General features: G+C 51.7%; 1 protein-coding gene across 1 annotated transcript in view; it reads right to left on the bottom strand.

The window, feature by feature from the left end:
- The window catches only part of MYH7B (myosin heavy chain 7B), a 55,308-nt gene extending 35,774 nt beyond the window's left edge, over window positions 1-19,534 (bottom strand). The window contains exons 1-11 of the mRNA XM_050917231.1: window positions 19,376-19,534; window positions 18,407-18,510; window positions 12,776-12,919; window positions 11,830-11,986; window positions 10,978-11,005; window positions 9,233-9,329; window positions 8,410-8,433; window positions 3,053-3,145; window positions 2,014-2,077; window positions 1,805-1,903; window positions 259-362 (exon numbers count right to left, since the gene is read on the bottom strand). Of these exons, the coding sequence (XP_050773188.1) occupies window positions 259-362; window positions 1,805-1,903; window positions 2,014-2,077; window positions 3,053-3,145; window positions 8,410-8,433; window positions 9,233-9,329; window positions 10,978-11,005; window positions 11,830-11,986; window positions 12,776-12,919; window positions 18,407-18,510; window positions 19,376-19,472 (1,011 nt within the window). The 5' untranslated portion in view covers window positions 19,473-19,534. The remainder of the gene's footprint in view (window positions 1-258; window positions 363-1,804; window positions 1,904-2,013; window positions 2,078-3,052; window positions 3,146-8,409; window positions 8,434-9,232; window positions 9,330-10,977; window positions 11,006-11,829; window positions 11,987-12,775; window positions 12,920-18,406; window positions 18,511-19,375) is intronic.
- Window positions 19,535-20,804: the final 1,270 nt, after the last annotated feature.

Below are 20,804 nucleotides of genomic sequence, written 5' to 3'. Positions count from 1 at the left end.
GTCTATAAGTGGGGCTGAGAATGAGCTCTCCCTCACTGCAGAGGAGTGCCGGGGAGTGAATGTCTGCAAACGTCAGGGGCCCTTGCGGGACAGGGGTTGGAGATGTGCACAGGGTGATTATTAATAAAACATCAGCAGAGCTTAGCGGTATCTGAGCAAAGCTGAGCCATATCTCCATTTCTCTCCAGGAGAATATAAAGCCATTCTCCCCTCTGCCCAGGCCTCCCCCCTGCTCTGTCTCGCAGGTCCTGTACGTACGTCTGTAGCCATGAGCTCCTCGCCATCATCCAGGTTGTCCACCGTTGTTACGCCTTGCGAGCAGAAGTGGTAGTCGTAGGGGTTGAGAGAGAGTAGCAGCATATCTGGGAGTGGGAGGGAGAGCAAAGATGTGAGGTACACTCGGCTCCCCCGCATGCTGGCTTGCGTTCCAGAGCAGACTCCACTGGAAAGGCTGGCGCAGGACCGAAGGGGCCTAATGCACAGCCCCAGGACTGAGCCCTAGGGCCCAGTGTAGCCAGGGCTCTGCTGTGGGACATGCCCTCCCTTGGCTGAGCTCTGGCCTGCAAACCTGGCAGAGGGCTGGGCTCCCAGGTGGCCACCCCAGGCATCAGGAGGTAGCTGGAGGCGAGCTGGAGCCCTGCCCTTTGGAGCGTGCGGTGAAGATCAGCAGGGAAGGCGGAGGGCAGTGCTCTGGGCACAGACTAAGTGCAGTGAGATGTTTGGTATCGCCCAGGCTCCCTCGATCCTCGCCCACAGTGCAACATGCGCCATGAAGCTGGCCCTGGCACATGCCACAAAACCCACTGCTCCTGGGGAGGCTCAGCTGGGCTGTGCGCTGCCATCTCAGGCAGCTTGCTGAGCAGCAGCTGCCAAAGAGCAATGGAAAGCTACCCTGCTCTGCCTTTGCTCCATGTGTCCTGGTAATGCCCCAGTGCTCTGCAACTCTCCCTACCCTGATCTCATTGCACAGGCCCTCGTTACCACCACAGTGTGCCCATCACATGGCTGTGGATACAGTCCCCTCACTGCAGCAATGGCCCCTGGCCCTGTAGCATGTACTGCTGGACTTCCCAGTTCCCACTGCTAAGCAGTGCGCTTGCTGTGTCTCTGTGGGCAGGGCAGGGGGAGGGCTGGGTGGCTGAGGTGAAAGCCTCTGATGGGAACTGCCCAGGGCAGAAGAGAGAAGCATGGCTGGGTGTGACTCCCAGCCCATTCTGGTCTGTTGCCTCAGCTCTAGCTGGCTTGTGGGTCTGACTCCGGAAGGCCTGGTAACCCCTCGCAAGGCCCATCTCTTCTGCAGCTCTAGCTCCCTTCTGCTATCTTCGCAATACTGCTGGGCTGGAGACTGATTTAGAAGCAATGGTGCCTGCCCTCGTGACCCCCAGATAAGGTTACTGCTCCGCTGCTCTCCAGACCTGCCTAATAAGGTGCTTCTCATGATCCAGCAGCAGGCTCAACAGGCGGCAGCCAAGAAGCTTATCATGCCAGGCCTCTGCCAAGCATCTCTCCAGTGCGGAAAGGTTTCCTGTCACCCAGCACCTGGATCCCAGCCCCGCTCAGTGCCTGAGAGGTGGCTCAATGGCAGAGCCTGGCAGGCCAGTTGGGATCATATCTGGGCCCTCCACGAGATCCCAGAGGGCAGAGCTGAGTAATGACTCCTCTGCCCCCAGCACCCTCCCTCCAAGGGATCTAGTTGGGCTTCCTCCCCCTGGGGGGCAGTGACTTCACCAGGGGCTATGGTTGCCCAGGCCAGATGTGCTTACACTGTCGTTCCCCCTGGTCAGATTTCTTTGAAGCTGCTTACCTTGGAGCTCAGGTTTCTTCCCAGACAGGATCTGGTAGTAGATGTGGTAGCTTCTCTCACCGGGTTGCTGGAAAATCACTCTTGATTTTTCCAGCAAGTCTAGAAACAAACAGGAAAAAAAACAGATTGGGATTTTTCTGGAGCTGATCCAGTGTCAGGGCAGAAAAAGAGCATGTTGAATTGGCAGGTGTGCAAGGCTGTTTACTCACAGATATCAATGTCAGCAGAGGCCAGTTTCCCTGAGGGGCCAAAATGGATTCGGATGAACTTGCCCTAAGGGAAGAAGGTAAATACTTAGGCTGGACAGAGGAACTGAGGCAGGTACAGCTGCTGTCCCGAGTGGGCAGCTCTTACAAATCAGATGGCTGGGGAGGGCTAAGGGTCTGTCTCTTCTCTGCCTTACGTTAATGTCACACAACTTTGGGGCTCAATACAAGGTGTCTGGGTGAATTTCTCGGGCCTGTGCTGGTCGCTTTTGGCTCAGCAGAGGGATCATCCCCCTGAGCTTTGCTCCCTGTGGCTGTGCTCTCGTGCAGCACTCAGAGGATGGTTGCAGATGGCCCCTGACAGCCCTGGCTCCTGGACAGAGCTGCGTGATGCTGGGTCTGCAGCACAACTACCTGCAGAGTCATGGCTTGCTACTGCTGATCAAGCTCAGGAGACCCCCATGACACTCCAAGGCCCCTGGTGCACTGGGGAATCCAGAGAGGACCAAGAATGCCACTGTGGCCTCCACTACCTCCAGCGCGTTGTTATGGAGATAAATGGGAACCAGGGGTTTGGTTGAGCCAAACACAGGGCCAGAGTTCGATGAAGGTGAAACTGCACCACCGGTGCACTGAGGCACCTCCCAGCATTGGCACTTCCAGCTCTCCCTGCTCTCCCTTTGTGCCAGGCTCCTTCCCGGCACTGGCAGTCATCACTCACAGCCTGATCCAAGCTGAGATGGACCTTGGGCTGCTCCTAACTCCAGCCTCATCTTTTAGGGCCAGATCCTCAGCTAGTGTAAATTAAATAGCACAAGTCAGTGAACTAGCCTGGTCAGTTAACATCAGGAAGTGGCATCGCTTTACAGCAGCAAAGGATTTGGCCCTACAGCCAACCCATCTAAAGAAGAGAGAGTTGCTAGTTCTGACAATGATTTGCTCCCTAGTAAAAGCTAGCTCTGGATATCTGTGGCCACTTCACACAGGGCATGGGTATGGATAACTTGAGCGTTATAAATATAAATCCTGCTAGCATACTTACAAAGCGCGAAGAGTTATCATTTCGCAGGGTTTTGGCGTTGCCAAAGGCTTCCATAGCAGGGTTGGCCTCAATGATTTGATCCTCGAGGGTACCCTAGAAAATGCAGCCAAAGGATGGGTCAGCTTGTGCCTGTAGCATTAGTAACAGTGGCTCTGTTGCTACAGATGCAGCTAAGGGACAGCAGGACACAGGGCAGGGGACAGTGCTGTGTCCCTCAACCCTCTGCTACTCTCACTAGCTTCCCTTAAGGCTTTAGTCTCCAGGGTGGCGCCTTCCTACCTGGCAGGTCTTATTTTTTTAATTAACATTGGGGAGCAGAGCTGGGCTTTGAAGCCATGAATTCTGTGGCCATCTAATCTGCTGTGAGTGGTACCTATAAAGGTCCGGGCTAATAGCTCAGCGGTACATGGGAGGCCTCTGTGACGGGGCCATAGCCATCAAGGCCTGGAGAGGAGGGCTCGTGGCACTGGGAAAACCTGCCTTTGGAAGCGAAGGGGTCCAGGAAATAGCCCAGGAAGAGACAGTAACAACCCTCTGTAATATTCCTAGGTCAGTTTTCCTTTAAACATGTGTCAGAACCATTCTTCTCAGAGCTGTGGTGCGGTGTGCAGTGTTATAGACGCTGGCTGGGGGGAGCTTCAGAACTCCCTGATGGCCTCTTCACAGCAATGCCTCAGCCCCAGACTCATGTTCTTGTTATTACATTTGAATGACAGTCGCATCTAGGAGCCCAGTGTGCCAGGCAGCATACAAACACACAGAAGAGACTGTGCCTGCCCCGAGAGCTTAAAGCCAAACTAGGCAAGACAGACAGAGGGGTGTGAGGGGAAACTGAGGCACAGAGCCGTGAAGTCATTGAGAAAGCAGTGCTGGGACTAGCACTCAAGTTTCCTGACTCAGAGCCCAGTGCCCTAGCAATTAGACCATGGCATTATAACTTTGTACCACACCACACCATCGTGCCTTAGTCACTGTCTCTATAGGGGAGGGTGTGCTTTCCAAATGGTTCCATAAAGCTACAGTCCATTTACGCTAGTCATCATCTGACCACTGCCAACTGCTCCAGATACAGCCAAGCAGAACGCTGACTATCGCAGGTGTACCTAGGCAGAACTCCCCAAACGCTCAGGCTGTCCTGATACCCTAGTCATGCCAAAGGGATGCAGGGCCTTGCCTACACCAGGAAACCAAGACGTGTAATTCTCCACAGGTGCCGCTCCACCAGAGCCACTGGCAATGGAAGCCACAGTGGAGGCAGAGTGCTGGCGTTTCTCATCACTGTGTCTTTAAACATCTGAGTCTTAACTACATTAAGCTACTATCGCAACTTCCCCCGGTGGCGGCGTGGGTCGAGAACTACAGCGCTGAGTTTTGTCCGTAAGAGCATGTCACAGAGGCAGCAGGCTCTCCAGAGTCAAAGCTGTCCCTAGCTTTCAGTTCATTCTCTAATATCCTCCAGCCTCAGCAGATTCACCTGACAGAGGTCATGGCAGCACCTGCTCCGACCTTTCAAACAAGTGTATCTCAGTGTTTGAATGTTCATCTAACCCTATCGCCCGGAAACTCCAAAGCTCAGCCCTGGGTTTTGTGTTTGGGTTGCACCAAAGACTCTTTTTTCAAAGGCTCTCATTAGAGTAAGTCCCTCTGGCTTTTCTGACCCTGAAATCAGCTTGCACTGAGCCATAAACATGGGGGGCAGAGCCCAAGCATGTCGCCTGCTCTAGTGGACTGATGAGAGTGCTGGGAGCTAGGCACTTGGGTATCCTGTTCCCAGCTCTCTCACACTATGTGGCCTTATATTGCACATGGGGCTGTGTATCCCTTGTTAATTATTGTTATTAGCACCTCTCCTCTCAAAGAACAGCAGTGAATTGGGTCTTCTGATCCCCACGCGTGGTACCTAAGTACTGCAACACTTGCTTATAGAACACGGGGAATTCATTAGGACACTGCACTGGTCAGGACACACTGGTTCAGAAGAACAGACTGGCTCCTGGCTTAGTTCCTGCTTTGCCCAAAGCTGGAAATGTTCTGTGGCGCCCCCTGCAGGATGAGAGAGCAGCACTGCTCAGAGGGTGCAACCTCTCGCCCTGCATCCTCGCTGTGCTACCTGCCCCTGAGCGGAGAAGCTGCAGCCCACATGCCCTGGATGGCTTTGTTTGATGAGGGGCTTAGGAGAAGGAAGGCTAGCGATGAGCTGATTTCGCTTGGCATCCCAGGACCAGCCAGCCTGTCGCTTCCAAGCCAATGATAATGTACATCATGGGTTAAAAACGGTCCCCATAGGAAACAGCCAGAGAAACGCTTTGCTAACTAGAAGGTGAAATTCAAGTTTTAAATCTCTATCGATAATTTAAAGTCAGCAAACTGGGCCCATCCCACTCTTGCAGGGTCCAAACCTAACCTTGCCAGTGATGAGTAGGTTGATACTGCAGTCTGCCCCAGGGCATGGGGCTAGACAATGACTGGTAGTAGCCTGATACTGAGGTGAGGTGGGGATAGTGGGTGGGGGTTTCCTGGAGAGGGGAGACCCTGAGAGAAAGGGGTTACTGCTTAGGGGCAGCATCCTGGTTAACAGAGCACTGGGGTCCTGGGTGGGACATGAGGCCCAGCAAACTGGGAAACCCCATCCCACTCTTGGAAAATACCTCAAATAACCTAAACTCTGCACATGTACCCCCAGCCATCCTTCGCCCCCACTCCTGAGACAATGGTACACCAGTGCTGCTTGCTTCCAATGCACTGCGATTCTAGGCACACAGCTGTGGCTACCATTAACCCGCTACCCATGGGACACCTCCCTGCCTGGCACTCTGCAATATCCCTCTGCTTTCCCTTTATACACATGCCCAAGACTGACCAGCTCCTGCTTGGCCAGCCCAGCATACTCCCCTCACACCACACTGGACTTCGGACAGCCATTTGCACCTTTTACTAGTCACAGGGCTCAGCTCCCTGAGCAAGCAGAAGTGCTGAAGCCTTATCTCACTGCAACTGGGCTACATATCCTCCGATGTCTCATTTGCACTGGCCATGGTTTCAGGTGTTTGCGTCCACAGACAAAACACCAAGGGACAGGGTTTAAAGCATCTCAGCTCTCAGGGTCCCTAGGCAAATCACTGTGATTTCCAGGGCTGAGTGTCAACTAGCAGCAATCCTGGCCATAGACACGCATCTGCCTAGCATACAGGGTGCACAGCATGTGCCCTCACGGTTGTTTGGGGTTGGAATGGAACCTTAACTCTGAAGATTCTGGCCACTGCAGTGTGCTCTGAAGGTTATTTTCCTGAGGTCACTGATCCAGATTAGCTTGTTTAACTCCAGCTAGCAGTTTCTTACCTGGGAATATGATTTAACCCCCTCCTATCCTCTCTCTGTTGCTCTGAGATCACATTGAATCCAAGATAGCTGGCTGATAATATTGGAGCAGATGCAACAAAAATTGCCTTTGAAGGGATAGGTTAGAGAAAAGAGCTGTCTAGTTCACGTATAACCTTGAGGAAAGGGGAAGATGTGGGCATGGGTTCCAGGCAGCTTCTACTGGACAGATTCATCCAGCCTTACTAACTGTACGGCCTGCAGTCCACCATGGGCTTGCAGCCCTTTGATTACATGGCTCTTTACATAATGCTGTTATTCAGAAGCACTTTACCCTCCCCTGCAGAGCTGGACTGGGGGACCCTGGAGCTCAGCACACTGGTCCATTGGGCCGGTGTAACATTGGAGCAGGAGTTATACACTGCATAACGGAGCCACTTGGGCTTTGGACGATGATGTTTTTGATGTACTGCTACCATTGTAAATGTAACCCTTTGTGCAGCACCCTAGCTCCTCACTCCCCTCCCCCAGCAACACCGACAAACTGTTACCCCCTGGGATTAGGGACATGTTGCTGCTAAAACTCAGAGTCAAACTATCCAGATGCAAAGCAGGGGATGTGCATGACAGAGTGAAACTAGGCTCCCGGGGTTGGGGTGAATCCGGTCAGTGCTCTGGCCCCAGCATTTAACAGTCACTCATTTAAATGAGGTACTCCCTCCCCCTCAAAGCAAGCAGCCACTGCCAGCTGGCCCCCAAGGGCCGGTACTGAAGGCCATACTCAGGTCAATGCCTGAGGAAGTCAACGAGAGCTCGGTCTGACCAGACACAGAGTAACTGCTTCAGGACTGGTCCTTTTTAGAGATGTCTGGTTTGCAATGCAGCCTCTCACAGAGCCACAGCCTGGCAATAACTTCCAGACCCCCTTCTGCTGAGGCAGTGGGACAGACTTGCAGTGAACTGGGAGCTAAAGAAACTCCATCCCCAGGGCAGTGGATAGAAAATCCCAGCCTGACTCAATGCCCTGCAATGTGCAGATCCCAATCCTGGTGTAGCAGACTGGACCCCTACTCCTGCCTGGGAGGGCTTGAAAGCTGCAGCTCTAAAAGCTAGGCTGATTGAGGAAGTGGCTGCAGTTGGGCCACACCCTAATCAGGCCACAGCTGGCCTGTATAAAAAGGCCAGGGAAGCCAGGAGCAGTCTCTCTTTGCCTGTAGAGAGAGAAGGGCCTGGTTCTAGAGAGCTAGTGACAGGGTACCTGTGTGAAGCAGGGCTGGGGAAAGGCAGAGGAGCTGGGAAGGTCCAGGCTGTGGCCTAGCACAAGGCAACTGGTACTGCAGGTTACAGAGGGCAGCCCAGGGGTAGGCCAAGGCAGCAGGTCCAAACCTAACCTTGCCAGTGATGAGTAGGTTGATACTGCAGTCTGCCCCAGGGCATGGGGCTAGACAATGACTGGTAGTAGCCTGATACTGAGGTGAGGTGGGGATAGTGGGTGGGGGTTTCCTGGAGAGGGGAGACCCTGAGAGAAAGGGGTTACTGCTTAGGGGCAGCATCCTGGTTAACAGAGCACTGGGGTCCTGGGTGGGACATGAGGCCAGAGGACAGGTGGATCACCAGCCTGCAGAGGGTGCTCTGGGCTGGAAAATGAGCTAATTCCCTGAGAGACCAGCAGGGGGTGCCAAAGGGGTGAGCAGCACATCCACACCTGGTAATAGTGATCCCTCCATTGAGAGAGAAGCTGCTCTACGAAGAGACACACAGTCTCCCTGGATCCTCTCAGCAACCACAAGAGCATTTCCCAACTGCATTACTGCCTTGTCACCTCAGCAAAATGCAGTGCTGTACACAGGGGCCTGGTTCTGATCTCGTGTCAGTTTCATAATGATACCATTCCATTGACATCATCGCAGTTACTCCTAACTTGCACTGGCACAAGGGCACTCAGAAAGGGGCCCACTACTAGTGGGAGTTAACAAGGTGCTGCTTAGCAAGGCTGGCCTCTCACTTGAGGAGTGGCCCCTATTCCCTGTTGCACTTACCCCAGTTTTAGTGGCAGGAGCTTGCTAGAAAAAGGAAAGAAAACTGTCTTTAGAATTCCAGAAGGGACAGGTCAGAATCACAGAAAGCATCAATCAAAATAGCAGGGCGTTAACATTTAGTTACTAAAACGGTTCAAAAAAATCGAAGGATTAAATTTCTAAAAATACACCAAAAATGTGTTAAATAGATTAGCTCAAGAAAAAGAAGAAAAGCACCAAAAAGCAGGAAGAGTTAAATCCAAACTCAGGGAAGAGGGAAGGAAAACAATGCTGGAGAATTGCTTACCCACTACCTGAAACAACCAGTCTGCTTCTGCAAGGGAAAGCAGGCTGGGGCATCAAGTACCCAGAAGAAATAAGCAATTGCAAGGGAATCTCAAAAATAACCAACACCAAAGAAATGCAAGAAAGAATCAAAACAAGAGCAAGAAAAAGCAGAAGATGGAAAAGGACCAAAATGAACAAATGAACAAAAAAGAGAAAAGGGGGAAAAAGGCAAAAAGCAAGGCTTAAAAGAGACAGGGGTGGAAATGGGGGGGGGGGGTCTGTCCCCTTTTCAGTGTCTGAAAAAGAAAATATGTTGGGGTGAAGGAAAAGGTGGGCCCAAAAAACCCCGGTGTGGCTGATCAGTTTGGTGAGCCACTTAAAAACTCCATTTCCCCAAGATCAGTTGTTTCAAGCCTTGCTTGTTCAAAAGTCAAAGGAAAAGCAAAGCCCGTGAGGGGCCAGATCCAAACACGCTTCCAAATGCAAAAAGTTACAAAAAAAAAAAAGAAGAAAAAAAAAGGAAACAGCCAAAGTGTGTTTCAAATGAGGGTCTTACTCCTTTCTTGCCCGGCGTGTCGCCCAGGGCTGCGACAATGGCAAAGTACTGAATGACCCGCTTGGTGTTTACAGTCTTACCAGCACCAGATTCTCCGCTTAGGGTAACAGAAATACACAGATCAAGAAAATGAGGCAGAGTCAGGCAAAACCTTTACACAGAGACTCAGAAAACCAAGACCACAGCCCAGCCCCGCCTTACAGTGTTATGTAAAAGAAGTTAAACCCCAAGGGAGAGGTTCAGCCCTGTCTGGCCCTGGGTAGCCTGTGATCGCTTCCCATTGGCTAACGCTCTGCATGGGGGCAATGTGGGGTTTCAGCCACCGGGCTCAGCCCATGTGGTGCTGCACTGGCACAATCCCCTAGAACAGACGGGCAAAGCTGCTGGACTTTGCAGCGGAGTGAGTGACCTCCCCTGGTGTGAACCCAACGCAAGCGGCGCCACTGCCCGTCTGGGCTTTGCTCGGCTGCATCAGGGGGCTGTAATGGGGCAGCTCCACCGGGGCAGCCCCCCGGAGGCTGACGCTGGGGCAAATCACCACTGCAGACGTGGCCAGTGAGTCCACACAGTGCCAGGTGGGGAAGTCTCCCCCTCCCAAGGCTCCTCCTGGTCTGTCACATGCTTGGTATGAACTTACAGAGGAGGGCCAGGAGTCCAGGTGAGACCCGGGGGCTGGGCAATTCCTGCTGCCCTGGTCTGCGCTGCCTGCTGGCACTGGCTCACGAGGCCTTGCAGTGATTTCATGCCTAGAGTTAGCTGCTCTTCTATTGTAATCCCAGATCACAAAGAGCAGGGATGAGTGTGGTGGGGGGGGGGAGCTGCCGCAGGACAAGAGCCAAGCATCTCCCGCCTCAGCCCCTGCGTTACCTAATTAGGCCATGGCTGAGGCTAAAAATGTCAGTGGCTCCTGGCAGCAGGGTAGGGCCCTTCAAAGAACTTTATATAGCCCTCATCTATATGTCACTTGAACTTAACCTTGCCTGCCCCCTCCCCCATCACTCTCCTGGGCCTGGCTGCCTCCTCTGTTCAGGAGCATCAAGCATGTTCCTCCTGGGCACAAGGCTGTGGGCTAGCACCACGGTGCGTGTGGCCAGCCATGGGGCTGGGGCTGGGGCTGGGGCTGGTGCTGGGAAACACATTGCTTGGGGACCAGCTTGGGAGAGTCATACCCCGTGATGCCAGCACCAACAAGTGCAGGGTGAACTTGGGGGGAGGGATAGCTCAGTGGTTGAGCATTAGTCTCCTAAACCCAGGGTTGTGAGTTCAATCCTTGAGGGGGCCATTTAGGGATCTGGGGCAAAAATCTGTCTGGGGTATTGGTCCTGCTTTGAGCAGGGGGTTGGACTAGATGACCTCCTGAGTTCCCTTCCAAACCTGATATTCTGTTTCTATGAACAGCAGCCGTTGCCACTGTCACCAGACAGGCTGCCCTGGAGGGGCTCTGGCAGCCGATGGGTGGGAGTGTGAAGGAAACTTGTTTGGGGATGGGGTGGCAGCCAGGGATGCCTGACTGGGGGCCTCAGGAGGGGCAGGTGGTCTGATGTATCTCCTCGTACAGCTGGGGCATCAGATCTCACAGGAGGAAGGCTGCCAGTCAGTCCAAATGACAAACCACTGCCAGGACCCTAAAGACAACTTGTATCCTGTAGGGGGGGCAGTAGAATGGGGCCCAGGAGCCTAACCCAGAGACACGTACAAGGCAGGCAGGGAACAATGGCCCGTGAAGGGAAGCAGGGGTCACTTACGTGATGAGCATGGACTGGTTCTCACGATCTGGAAAAGAAAGAGCCAGCGTTAGACTGGAACGTACTGAGATCACATGGAGCTCTGAGAATGCTCCAGGGCTGCCATGGGTCTGGGTTTTCCCTGTTCATCCACAGCCCTACCTGGCTGGGCCAGTGACTATGTTCACCTGACTTATTAACGCCAAGCTTTCCCAGTACTAAAGGTCCAAAATGTGGGTGTGGGCGTTCCCTCAGGCTCCAGGGGACTGGCACCCCTGAGAAGAAGTATCCTGGTGTCTTGACATTTCTAGAGTGTTTCTTTTTATCCTACTGCATCTTCCCCTCCTCCTCTAGACCTGGCCCCACAGCACAAGCCTGAGCCAGCCCACTGTGCTGCCAAGGCCCTGGCCCCGGCACTGCTAGGGAGATGTCCTTTCTCCTCATCACCCTGACCCTCCAGCCAAGGTAATTTATGGGTCATATCCCCTTTTAGGGGATTGTTACACAGCACCATGGGGGCTGGGTAGCCTGATTCAGGCCAGCTAAATGCCAGGGCTGCGTGTGGTGATCCCTCGAGATACAGGCTCTGATGCCCATCCAGAGTCTGTTTTGCTGGAGGAAAGGTGCTATTGGTTACTGGTCAGTATTGCTTGTAATCAGTGTTTTTAACAGTGGCCCAGAACTTCCGCTCTGAGCCCAGTCCGGACACAGATAGTCGGGTTTCTCCAGGCCCATCTCTGCTACTGTGCATTAGTTTCTTGTTGTGAGGTGATGCCACAATGCCCTCCCTGCATTCCCCCTCCCACTGAACAAGATCCGGCCTCCGCTGCGGGGCGAGCACAGGGAGGAGAGGGAGGAAAGAGAAAAGCTTACTGCGCAACATGTCATTGTAGGCGTTGTCTGCAATGGCGTAGATGTGGGGCGGGACCTCTGACCTCCGCTTGCCCTTATAGGCTGCCACCACAGGGGAGGTGTAGACTGGCAGCCACTTGTAGGGGTTTATGGTGACACAGAACAAACCTGAATAGGTCTGAGAGCAGAGAGGAGGCAAGTGAGTGCAGAAGGACACAGCTGCCTCAACGCAGCAGAACAAAGACTCTTCAAAGCCACTGGGCTCAGAGCTAGAGATGCCGCAGTGGATCTGGCCTGTCTGCACCATGCTGCTTCCTTAGCCTATTACAGAACAGGGATGCAAATGGCCTTAACAGGGACATCCCTTTGTGCTGCCAACCTACCTTACCTTAATGGTGACATTCCTCCCCCACCCCTTGCTACCCCCTCCACCCAGGCAGCTGGCCTTTCTCCACATCCCTCTTGGAAAGCCATCATTAGCGTCTCCTCCGGACGTTCTCAGGGCAGCCAGCTTTAGCCTTATCTAGAAATCCTTCCAGGGTTGGGAATTTTGGGAAGCATCCCGAAGTGTGTTTTGTTTTGCAGACTCCCTGGTGAGTGAGTCTCTTCACCTGGCATCCCAAGATCAGCTTATTTCTCTTCAATATGTTTTCCAAGTGAATCTAATCAGTACACATAAATCTCCCCCTCTATCTATCTAAGTCTGCCTGGGGATGTCTAATGCATCCATATGACTCCCATGTCACAAGAAATACTGAATGGGAGAGGTTCCTGAGGCATGAGAAATCCAGGGCATAGCTGTCCTGATTCAACATGACCCTGACTGGGATAGCCAGTAATCTGGGACAACCAAGGGGAGAAATCTGTGGTAGTTTTGAGTTGGTGCCATTTGAATCAGCATTGACCTCTGACTGTGCTGGTCAGGGCTCTATGTGTCACCCTCATGCCCTGTACCAGCATCACTTACATAGATCATCCAGTGGGCGTAGCGGCGCTTCAGGTTGTACAGCACCGAGGCCTCATTGAGGTGCGTTAACATGGCCATGTCCTCAATCATATCGAACTTGGGAGGATTCATCTGCTGGACGTCATCCTCCTTGACAACCCGGGTCTGCAGGGAGGAAGCAAATCAGAGGAGCCTGAGTTTGTCCTTGGTTCCTTCCAGCCAGGACCAGGTCCTGCAGTCGCCATTAGCACTGACAGTGCACCGCGCTGTTTGCTCCCATCTGTCTTGCAAAGGGCTTGATTCTGATCTCATTTACACTAGGGTAAATACTGCTGGTGGAAGCACTCCAGATTCACTCCAGTGTAAAGGGACGCAGCATCTGGCCCAGTTTCATGTCTGGGCCTTATACTCTCTCGTGACTCTCCGAGGCCAGATTCTAGCTGCCCTGGCAGTGTCTAAGGAGAATGCAGATCTCTGATGCCATCCCCTCACCCTCAGGCCGGTCTCCATCCCTGCTTTTCTCCCAAGGGTAGGCAGTGAGACACCTTTGCTCAGCTGGGCACAGGGGGCCTCAAGCTGGGGAGGAGGTGCAGTGCCTGAATACATAGGTGGTGACTGTTTGGAAAAGCAGGACTTGGCCTTTGCCAAGGAGAGAATGACACAAATGACCTAATCTGGATATGGAACGCAAGAAGGCGAGGGGTATTTGCTGGGCACCTGAGCTCATGCTACAAGAGGGCACCAGCAGGAGACAATTGTGCTGCAGACCGAGGGCAGGTCTGCACTAGAAGTGCTACTATGGCATGGCTGCACCAGTGCAACTGGGTCACTGCAGTGCGTCTGGTGAAGATGCTCTACGCTGACAGGAGAGTGCTCTCCTGTTGATGTAATTACTGCACCTCCGCCAGAGGCAGATGCTTTGTTGGCAGGAGAGCATCTCCCATCGATGTAGTGCCGGGGTGGACAGCACTTAGGTCACTGGAACATGCATCCCATGTGGTGTGTGTGTGTGTGTCTTTTCCACACCCCTCAGCGACGTAAGTGGTAGTGGAAACCTACTCTGAGGGGCGAGCTTGTTCCACTCCAGAGGAGTCCCCAGCACTGCACTGAGAATGCGCCCTGTGACTATTGCCCCATCTGACTCTGCAGATCTGCTCCCTCTGTATCAGAGCCAAAGCACAGGGGAGCCTACATTACAAAACAGGGTGGTCGCTGCTGTCTGCTCCCTTCGTTCTGCACAGCCAGCCCTGCTCAGCTGCAGGCTGTTCCTGCTGGGCAGCAGCCACAGAGCTGCTTGCACTATGCGGGTCAGGGACAGCCGTGCAAAGCCAGCAAAGCTAACAGTGTCACTCGGGTGGAATTGGCGTCCGTCTTTGGAGATGATGAGTGGGAAGGAAAGGGTGATTTTACAAGGCTGGCACATCGAAAAAACAGGGGAGGGATTTTCAGCAGCACCTAGTGCCTCAGGAGACCAAGCCCCAATCCCACCAGGAGCCGTGTAACTAGCTCCCATGACACACACTCCCCTAGAGCACAGACAGGGGCTGCCCTGTACTGTCCTTTCAAGGGGCTATGTTTCAGAACAGGGCTCCCTTCCCAGTCCTCCTAGCTGCCAGGGCCCATTCCCTCACCTCGTCTCCAGCAGCCCAGCTGTAAGAAAGTGGTCACGATGGGGTCAGTGGGTTACCCATGGGTACCCAGTGGGTTAGCCATGCCCCACCCTTGCCGTACCTCCTATTTAACTAGTGGGAGTTTCCCCCGCTCTGCAGCTAAATAAAGCATCAGGTTCCCAGCCTGCAGTGCTGAGACGAGACTTGTTTGTTGTTACACTGAGCAGTAAAAGATTCCACCCCACCTTTTCCCCTGCCCCCAGGGTTCTTCTAGAGGAGCATGCAGCTAATGGAGGACAAGCCAGGGCACTGTGTTCAGCTCCTGCTGGGACAGAGCAATGTGAGGGTGGAGGAGGGACACTGGGCACAGGACAGAGGAGGGCCATGGAGTGATCAGCATTTCACCCTTCTCCACCAGCCATTGCCAGCTCTCATGCCACTCCACTTCCCCTGTGAAAAGCAGCCTTGCTGTCCACACCCCAGCTGCCAACCCCTTCCCCTGTGCCATCTATCTCTGGCCAGACCTCCCAGCTGCCAACCATGCCACACTGGTGATGAGTATCTGGCCAGACCCCCCTACTACCTGCCAAAATTGCCATATTCCTCCCCCCAGGTACAGACTCCTTCTTGCCTCTCGAGGAAGCTTATCGCACTGTCTGAGCAACCCACTGCAAGAGATCAGAAATAGGTGAAGAGAAGGCGTGCTCTAGGGCACGGGCCTGCCCTGGGCCCTGGCACATGGCCCGGCTGCTCCATCCAGTGCTACAGGTCAGTGCTGAGTGCTCACTCCTAGGGTGACCAGACAGCAAATGTGAAAAATTGGGATGGTGGTGGGGGATAATAGGTGCCTATATAAGAAAAGGCCACAAAAATCGAGACTGTCTCTATAAAATCTGGACATCTGGTCATCCTCCTTACTCCTTTCATGGACAGTAGGGCCCTGGGGCAGTCCGGTTATGTGTCATCTCAAAGAATATGGTGCAGGGAGCCTTAAACAGCTGACATGTACAGACCATCCCTTGTCACTGTCTTTATTTAAGCCTATACATCTAAGTACTGAAATTACAGTACTCTCACATTCCACCTCTGTGCCTGATTGGGAGAAGGTGAATTTAACACAGGCCACTGTTATTCAGGCTTGAAGAAAAGAGAGTTTCATTGCCACTCTTAGGTGAATTAGGGTGAGAGTCTAGTAGTTAAAGCAGAGAACTGGGTCTCAGGGATCCTGGGTTCTAATCCAGGCTCTGCCCTGGATTCCATGGCCCTTCGTCAGTAATTTTTACCCTCCTGTGCCTCAGTCTTTGTCTGCACCAGCACTTTTGTTGGCAAAATGTTTGTCACTCGGGGTGTAGACGGTGCTATGCTTTTGAGAGACGCTCTCCTGCCGACATAGCTACCGTTGCTCATTGGGGTGGGGATTAATTATGCTGCTGGAAGAGCGGCTACACAGGAGAGCTTACAGCTGTGCCTCTAACATAGCCACAGCCTAAGTCTCACTAGCTATAAAATGGGGCTAATAATATCTCCTGATTTCACAGCCTGGTAGTGTGACACAGTTTAGTTTGTAAGAAGACCATGGGGCTAATTCACCTCTAATTTATTCTGGTGTAAATCAGGATTACCTCCATCAGAGTCAATGTAATGACCCTAATGTAAACCCAGTGTACTCAAGATCAGAATTGGACCCTTCATAGTCCTACTCTTGCATATACTGGTGCAATCCCACTGTCCCCAATGGTCTAACCCTGGTTTAACCAGAAGCAGAATTTAGGCAGGCTTAGACTAGATATGATTTAGCTAGACCTGCTTGGAGAAATTTTGTCACAACAGTTTTCTCTTGGAAAATGCCATTGCAATTAAATGGATTTTTTTTGTTTGTTTGTTTAAATTGTATCAATTTTGATTAAGTTTCTGTTAGAAAAAAATGGAAACAAAAGTTTTGAAAACACCAGAACATCCCATTTCGATTTTTCATTTTGAAATGACTTTTTGTTTTGAAATTTACTTTATTTTATATATTTTTTTAAATTAAAAAGAGTTGAAATTGAATGAAAATTATTGAAACAAAATGTTTCAGTTGACCTGAGGTATTTGAGGGCATTTCATTTTGTGAAATACTTCGGCGTTTTGACTTTTTGTTCCAATTCAGAATGAAAGTTGTTTTGAAATCTCAAAATTTTTCCTGGGACTGAAAATCTATTTTCCAACCAGTTCTAGATTTTGACAGACGTAAGCTATTGCCCATTACATTGACTAGCACCATAGCAATGCAAACAAAGAAATACATAGTTCACTGTGTACATAGGACATGACTCTCTATTCAGTTACTCCAGTTGTACACTGGTGTTACTCTGTTGAGAAGCGGTGTTACACTGGCCTAAAACTGTTCTAATGGAGTGGAAAATCCAGCCTAGAAATTATTTTTACCATATATTATTTTGGTAAATAGAAATTGACTGGAGCAGATTGTGATCTTACACCAGTGTAGAACTGAAGTATCTCCATTGAGTTCCATGGGTCTCATTCTGATCTCCCAGCTACCCTATATGGGTGTAATGCAATTGATTTCTGAGGCCTCACTCCTGGTGTAAATGAGATCAGGCCCAATGGATTGATGTGGGTGGAGCAAAGTTCAGAATCTGGCTCTATGTGTAACAATTTAACAACCTCTTAATCATATGTATCTAAACTCTATAATGAAACTGAGGTACCCAGATACAGTGACACTGAGTGCTATGGTGATCCCTCTAAGCCAGTGGTTCCCAAAGTGGAGTTCGTAGAACATTACAGGGGGTTCGCCAGAAAAATTTAACTAATGGTGGCCAGAGGACCCCAGGCACTGGAGGCAGCAGGTGGGACCCGGTTGCAGGACAGATACCCCAAGCCCTCAGGAAGAGCGGGGCCAGGCAGTTGGGGCAAGCAGCCTGAGCCCTTCCCCCATCAGCGGGGGAGCCAGCAGCCCGAACCCCAGCCCTCCATGTGGGGCTGATAGCCCAAGCCCCAGGAAAAGCGGGGTTGGGCAGTTGGGGCTGGCAGTCAAGGCCTGGCCCCCTCAGCGGGGGAGCCAGCAGCCCGAACCCCAGCTCTCTGTGTGGGGCTGGTAGCCCAAGCCCCAGGAAAAACGGGGTTGGGCAGTTGGGGCTGGCAGTCCAAGGCCTGGCCCCCTCAGCGCGGGAGCCAGCAGCCCGAACCCCAGCGCTCCGTGTGGGGCTGGCAGCCTGAGCCCCAGGAAGAGCGGGGCCGGGCAGTTGGGGCGGGCAGCCCGAGCCCTGCCCCCATCAGCAGAGGAGCCGGCAGTGGTTCCGGACTTCCAAGACCTATGCAGAGCAAAGCAAGTGCATCCATCACACTGAGGAAATTTAAACTTAAATCCCTGGAAATACTGATTTTTAGGAGGGGGTTCGCAAGATTTCACAATTTAGTGAAAGGCGTTTGCAGGCTGTTAAAATTTGGGAACCACTGCTCTAAGCAATGTAGTTAGTTCATTAAAATGTTGATCTCTGGACAAAGTCTGCTCTCTATAGTACTGGTGTAAATTCAGAATAACTCCAGATTTACACCAGTTTCCCTTATTTCCTGCTTTGAATGGTTTTCTCTCAAGATTAGCTGAATAATTTCGTCCAAGGGAGCAACTGGCTGTTTGCAAACTGAGCAGACTTCTGCTGGCTATTGTTACAGCTGTTAAGATGCCAGCTGATCACTCAGGCTGGGAAAGCCCTACTGTCATTCTTGCAGCCTGTTGTTTAGAGAGAACTTTTTTGAAACTGACCATTTGATGCTGGTTTATTGAAGCCCTGGCATGTTTGGCAAGTCAGATTGCACATTACGGGGTAACAAAAGCCATTTACATGACTGAGCTGACTGACCACAGGTTGAACACTTAAGTGCCATAAGTAAGAACTTGTCTAGTTTCAGAGATAAGCTGTTCAAAAATTCATGCCCCCGCCTCCCCCATGCATTCCTTTCCTCTGTGCTTCTTTCCCCCATTCCTATGGCCATCCTTCAAAAAGCAAACTTTAAAAATCAGGATTGTTTTGCTTACGTCTTTATTTTTGGTTTCCACGACGACTTTGCCACCAGAGATTTCTTTGATTTCAATCTCGATGTAGGCTTCCTTGTCATCTGGGATCCAAGCTCGTTTCTTTCCTTCAGGTCCAAAAGAAAAGAGAAGAAAACTCAGTCTGAAGTGAAGGGAACTGTTTGCTCTTGTCAATAGCTTCAGAGAGCAGTAAGAACACAATCTAGCAATATTAAGGGACATTTGTTTTTTCCTTCCAGTGTTTGTGGTCATTTGACAGGGATTTCCTGGGAGTTTTCATGCTGGATGCTTGTTTAATTTTCCCCAATTAATGCTAAGATTGATTTTGGTCTGTTGTTGGGTGCATTTTTGGGGAGACGTGGAAAACACAGTTTAGGGAATGCAAAATTCGCCCCTTCCCCTGATTTATTTATTAGCCCTCCCAAATGTATCCTGGCACAATCCCAGGGCTTTTTTATCCCAGGCACACTCTAGCTGTGTAGCAATGGAATATGATAATGGAACGAGTGGAAGGATAATGTGAAGAATCTGTCACCCAAATCTATGATGATCCCTGTTCATCACCAAAGTGAAACGGGAGGAGGGCTTTGCTGAGCTCTGTTTCTGTGGAACAGGCACTGCTGGCTCCCTCAGTCCTTCTGGGCACTTAACCTAGGCGCAGATAAACAGCCACCTTGTTACCCTCCACACTGAGGAGCCACAGTGACTGCCAAAAGCAGCTGCTGCCTTTCACTAATGCTGAGTTATTCTGGTCCTCTGACTTCTTACCAGTGAGCACAAGAGCAGGGTGCAGGTGGGGGGATTACACTGCTGCAGGAGTATATGAGACACATGGGACAAAATGATGCTACAAAACCCTACCAGGGTCCACAGCACTGTGAATGGAGCTGGGAATACTCTGCAAACCAGGCCATGGACATGAGAGCCCATGTGACCAGCATGTGCCAGGCTCAAAGGTGCTGCTGATCTTACCATCAAAGGGGATCGTTTGAAGCTTGAGCTGCTCTGTGTAGCTCTTCCGGAGGAAGTCAGCAGCCTCCCCGAACTCGCTCATGTCCATCATAGCCATCTTGCCTGCCGGGAGGGAGAAGACTGGGCAGCAGCAAAGAAAGAAGAAGCCAAAGACCTGTGAGCCCTGAAAAGGAGGGAAAGTAGAGACAAGGAGTCAGTCCAGAGAGACATTGCCAGTCCACAGGCTTCTTACAGAGGGCAGATACAATTTTCAAACACACCATGAACTTAAGAGGGCCCAGGAGAATAAAAGCAGTAATAAACAGCCCCAGATCTGCCAATGTAATTACTAACCACACTGTACACCTGCCATCTATATTGCAATGCACATCTCGGCTGTCTCTCTTAGTGGGTGGAAACTGAGTTTCGATCCCGAGTCTGCTGAAATCTACCCACTGCACATGTGGATTTCCATCAGCAGCCAAGGCGGCAGAGAGAAGCCCACTTTTCACGATCACCTCTGGCAGTGCAGTTCCTGTTCTGTAGCCCCACTGAGGCAGGTGCCACTTTTGCAAACCACATAAGAATACAAGGGTCCCTGCTCCAAAGTAAATATTGGAGTGGAGAACTGGAAAAAGAAGGGTGAGAGCGTTAACCCCTGAAAGCTCCCAAGCACCTTCTCGATGGCTGCCACAGCAGCTGCGCTGACAAGCGATACTGTGGCATTATTTCCTATCCTCCATACAATACAATACCATGCAACAGAGCTGAGAAACGCCGCATCGATACAAACATTGTAACAAGCGCTGGTACCAGGAACTTCCCAGATTTCCCAGACCTCATTAAATACGCTCTTTTCTACGCCCCATCTATCTCAGAGTCAGGCTGCTCCTACCCACCCTCCCTGCACCCCCCAGTTAGTACCCGGTCCTGTCCCGCTGGCGGGGAAGCAGGTCAGTAGCACAGAGATGCATGCACACAGACATGCTCTTTATTACCAACCTTGATATAGGACTGAATGGCTGTGGGTGTGCTGGGAAGCCCCTTTATATTGTGTCTGTCAAGGTCAGTGTGGGAAGAGATATGTCAGAAATTCCCATGTGTCCTATCCACGCAGCTCCATTGGTGCTGCTCTCCTCCTGCCCAGAAAGACACAAAAGGCAAACCTCGCTTTTATCTCACTGTGAATGCGGGCTGGTTATTTTTACTCCTGTATTGTCAGGCGAGCACAAAGGCAGAGGGAGGCTCCAGGCTCTGGAGTCAGCACCGCTCTCCAAGCCAGCCTGTGCCTTGCTGATCTGCAGAGGAGCAGCATGGAGCAGAGGTACAAGGGCTCTATCTCTCTCCTCTGCCTTCACCTGACATTGTCTGTGTCTCACCACACCCCTCAGTGCCAGGAGAAGCACTGCCTGGGTGGGCACAACCGCTCCCGCACTGATCTCAAAGCCAC

This window comes from Gopherus flavomarginatus, chromosome 11 (assembly GCF_025201925.1).
Source record: "Gopherus flavomarginatus isolate rGopFla2 chromosome 11, rGopFla2.mat.asm, whole genome shotgun sequence".
Lineage (NCBI taxonomy): Eukaryota > Metazoa > Chordata > Testudines > Testudinidae > Gopherus > Gopherus flavomarginatus.
The sequence above is the reverse complement of the archived record's forward strand: the minus strand, read 5'-3'. Positions and strand labels throughout refer to the sequence as shown.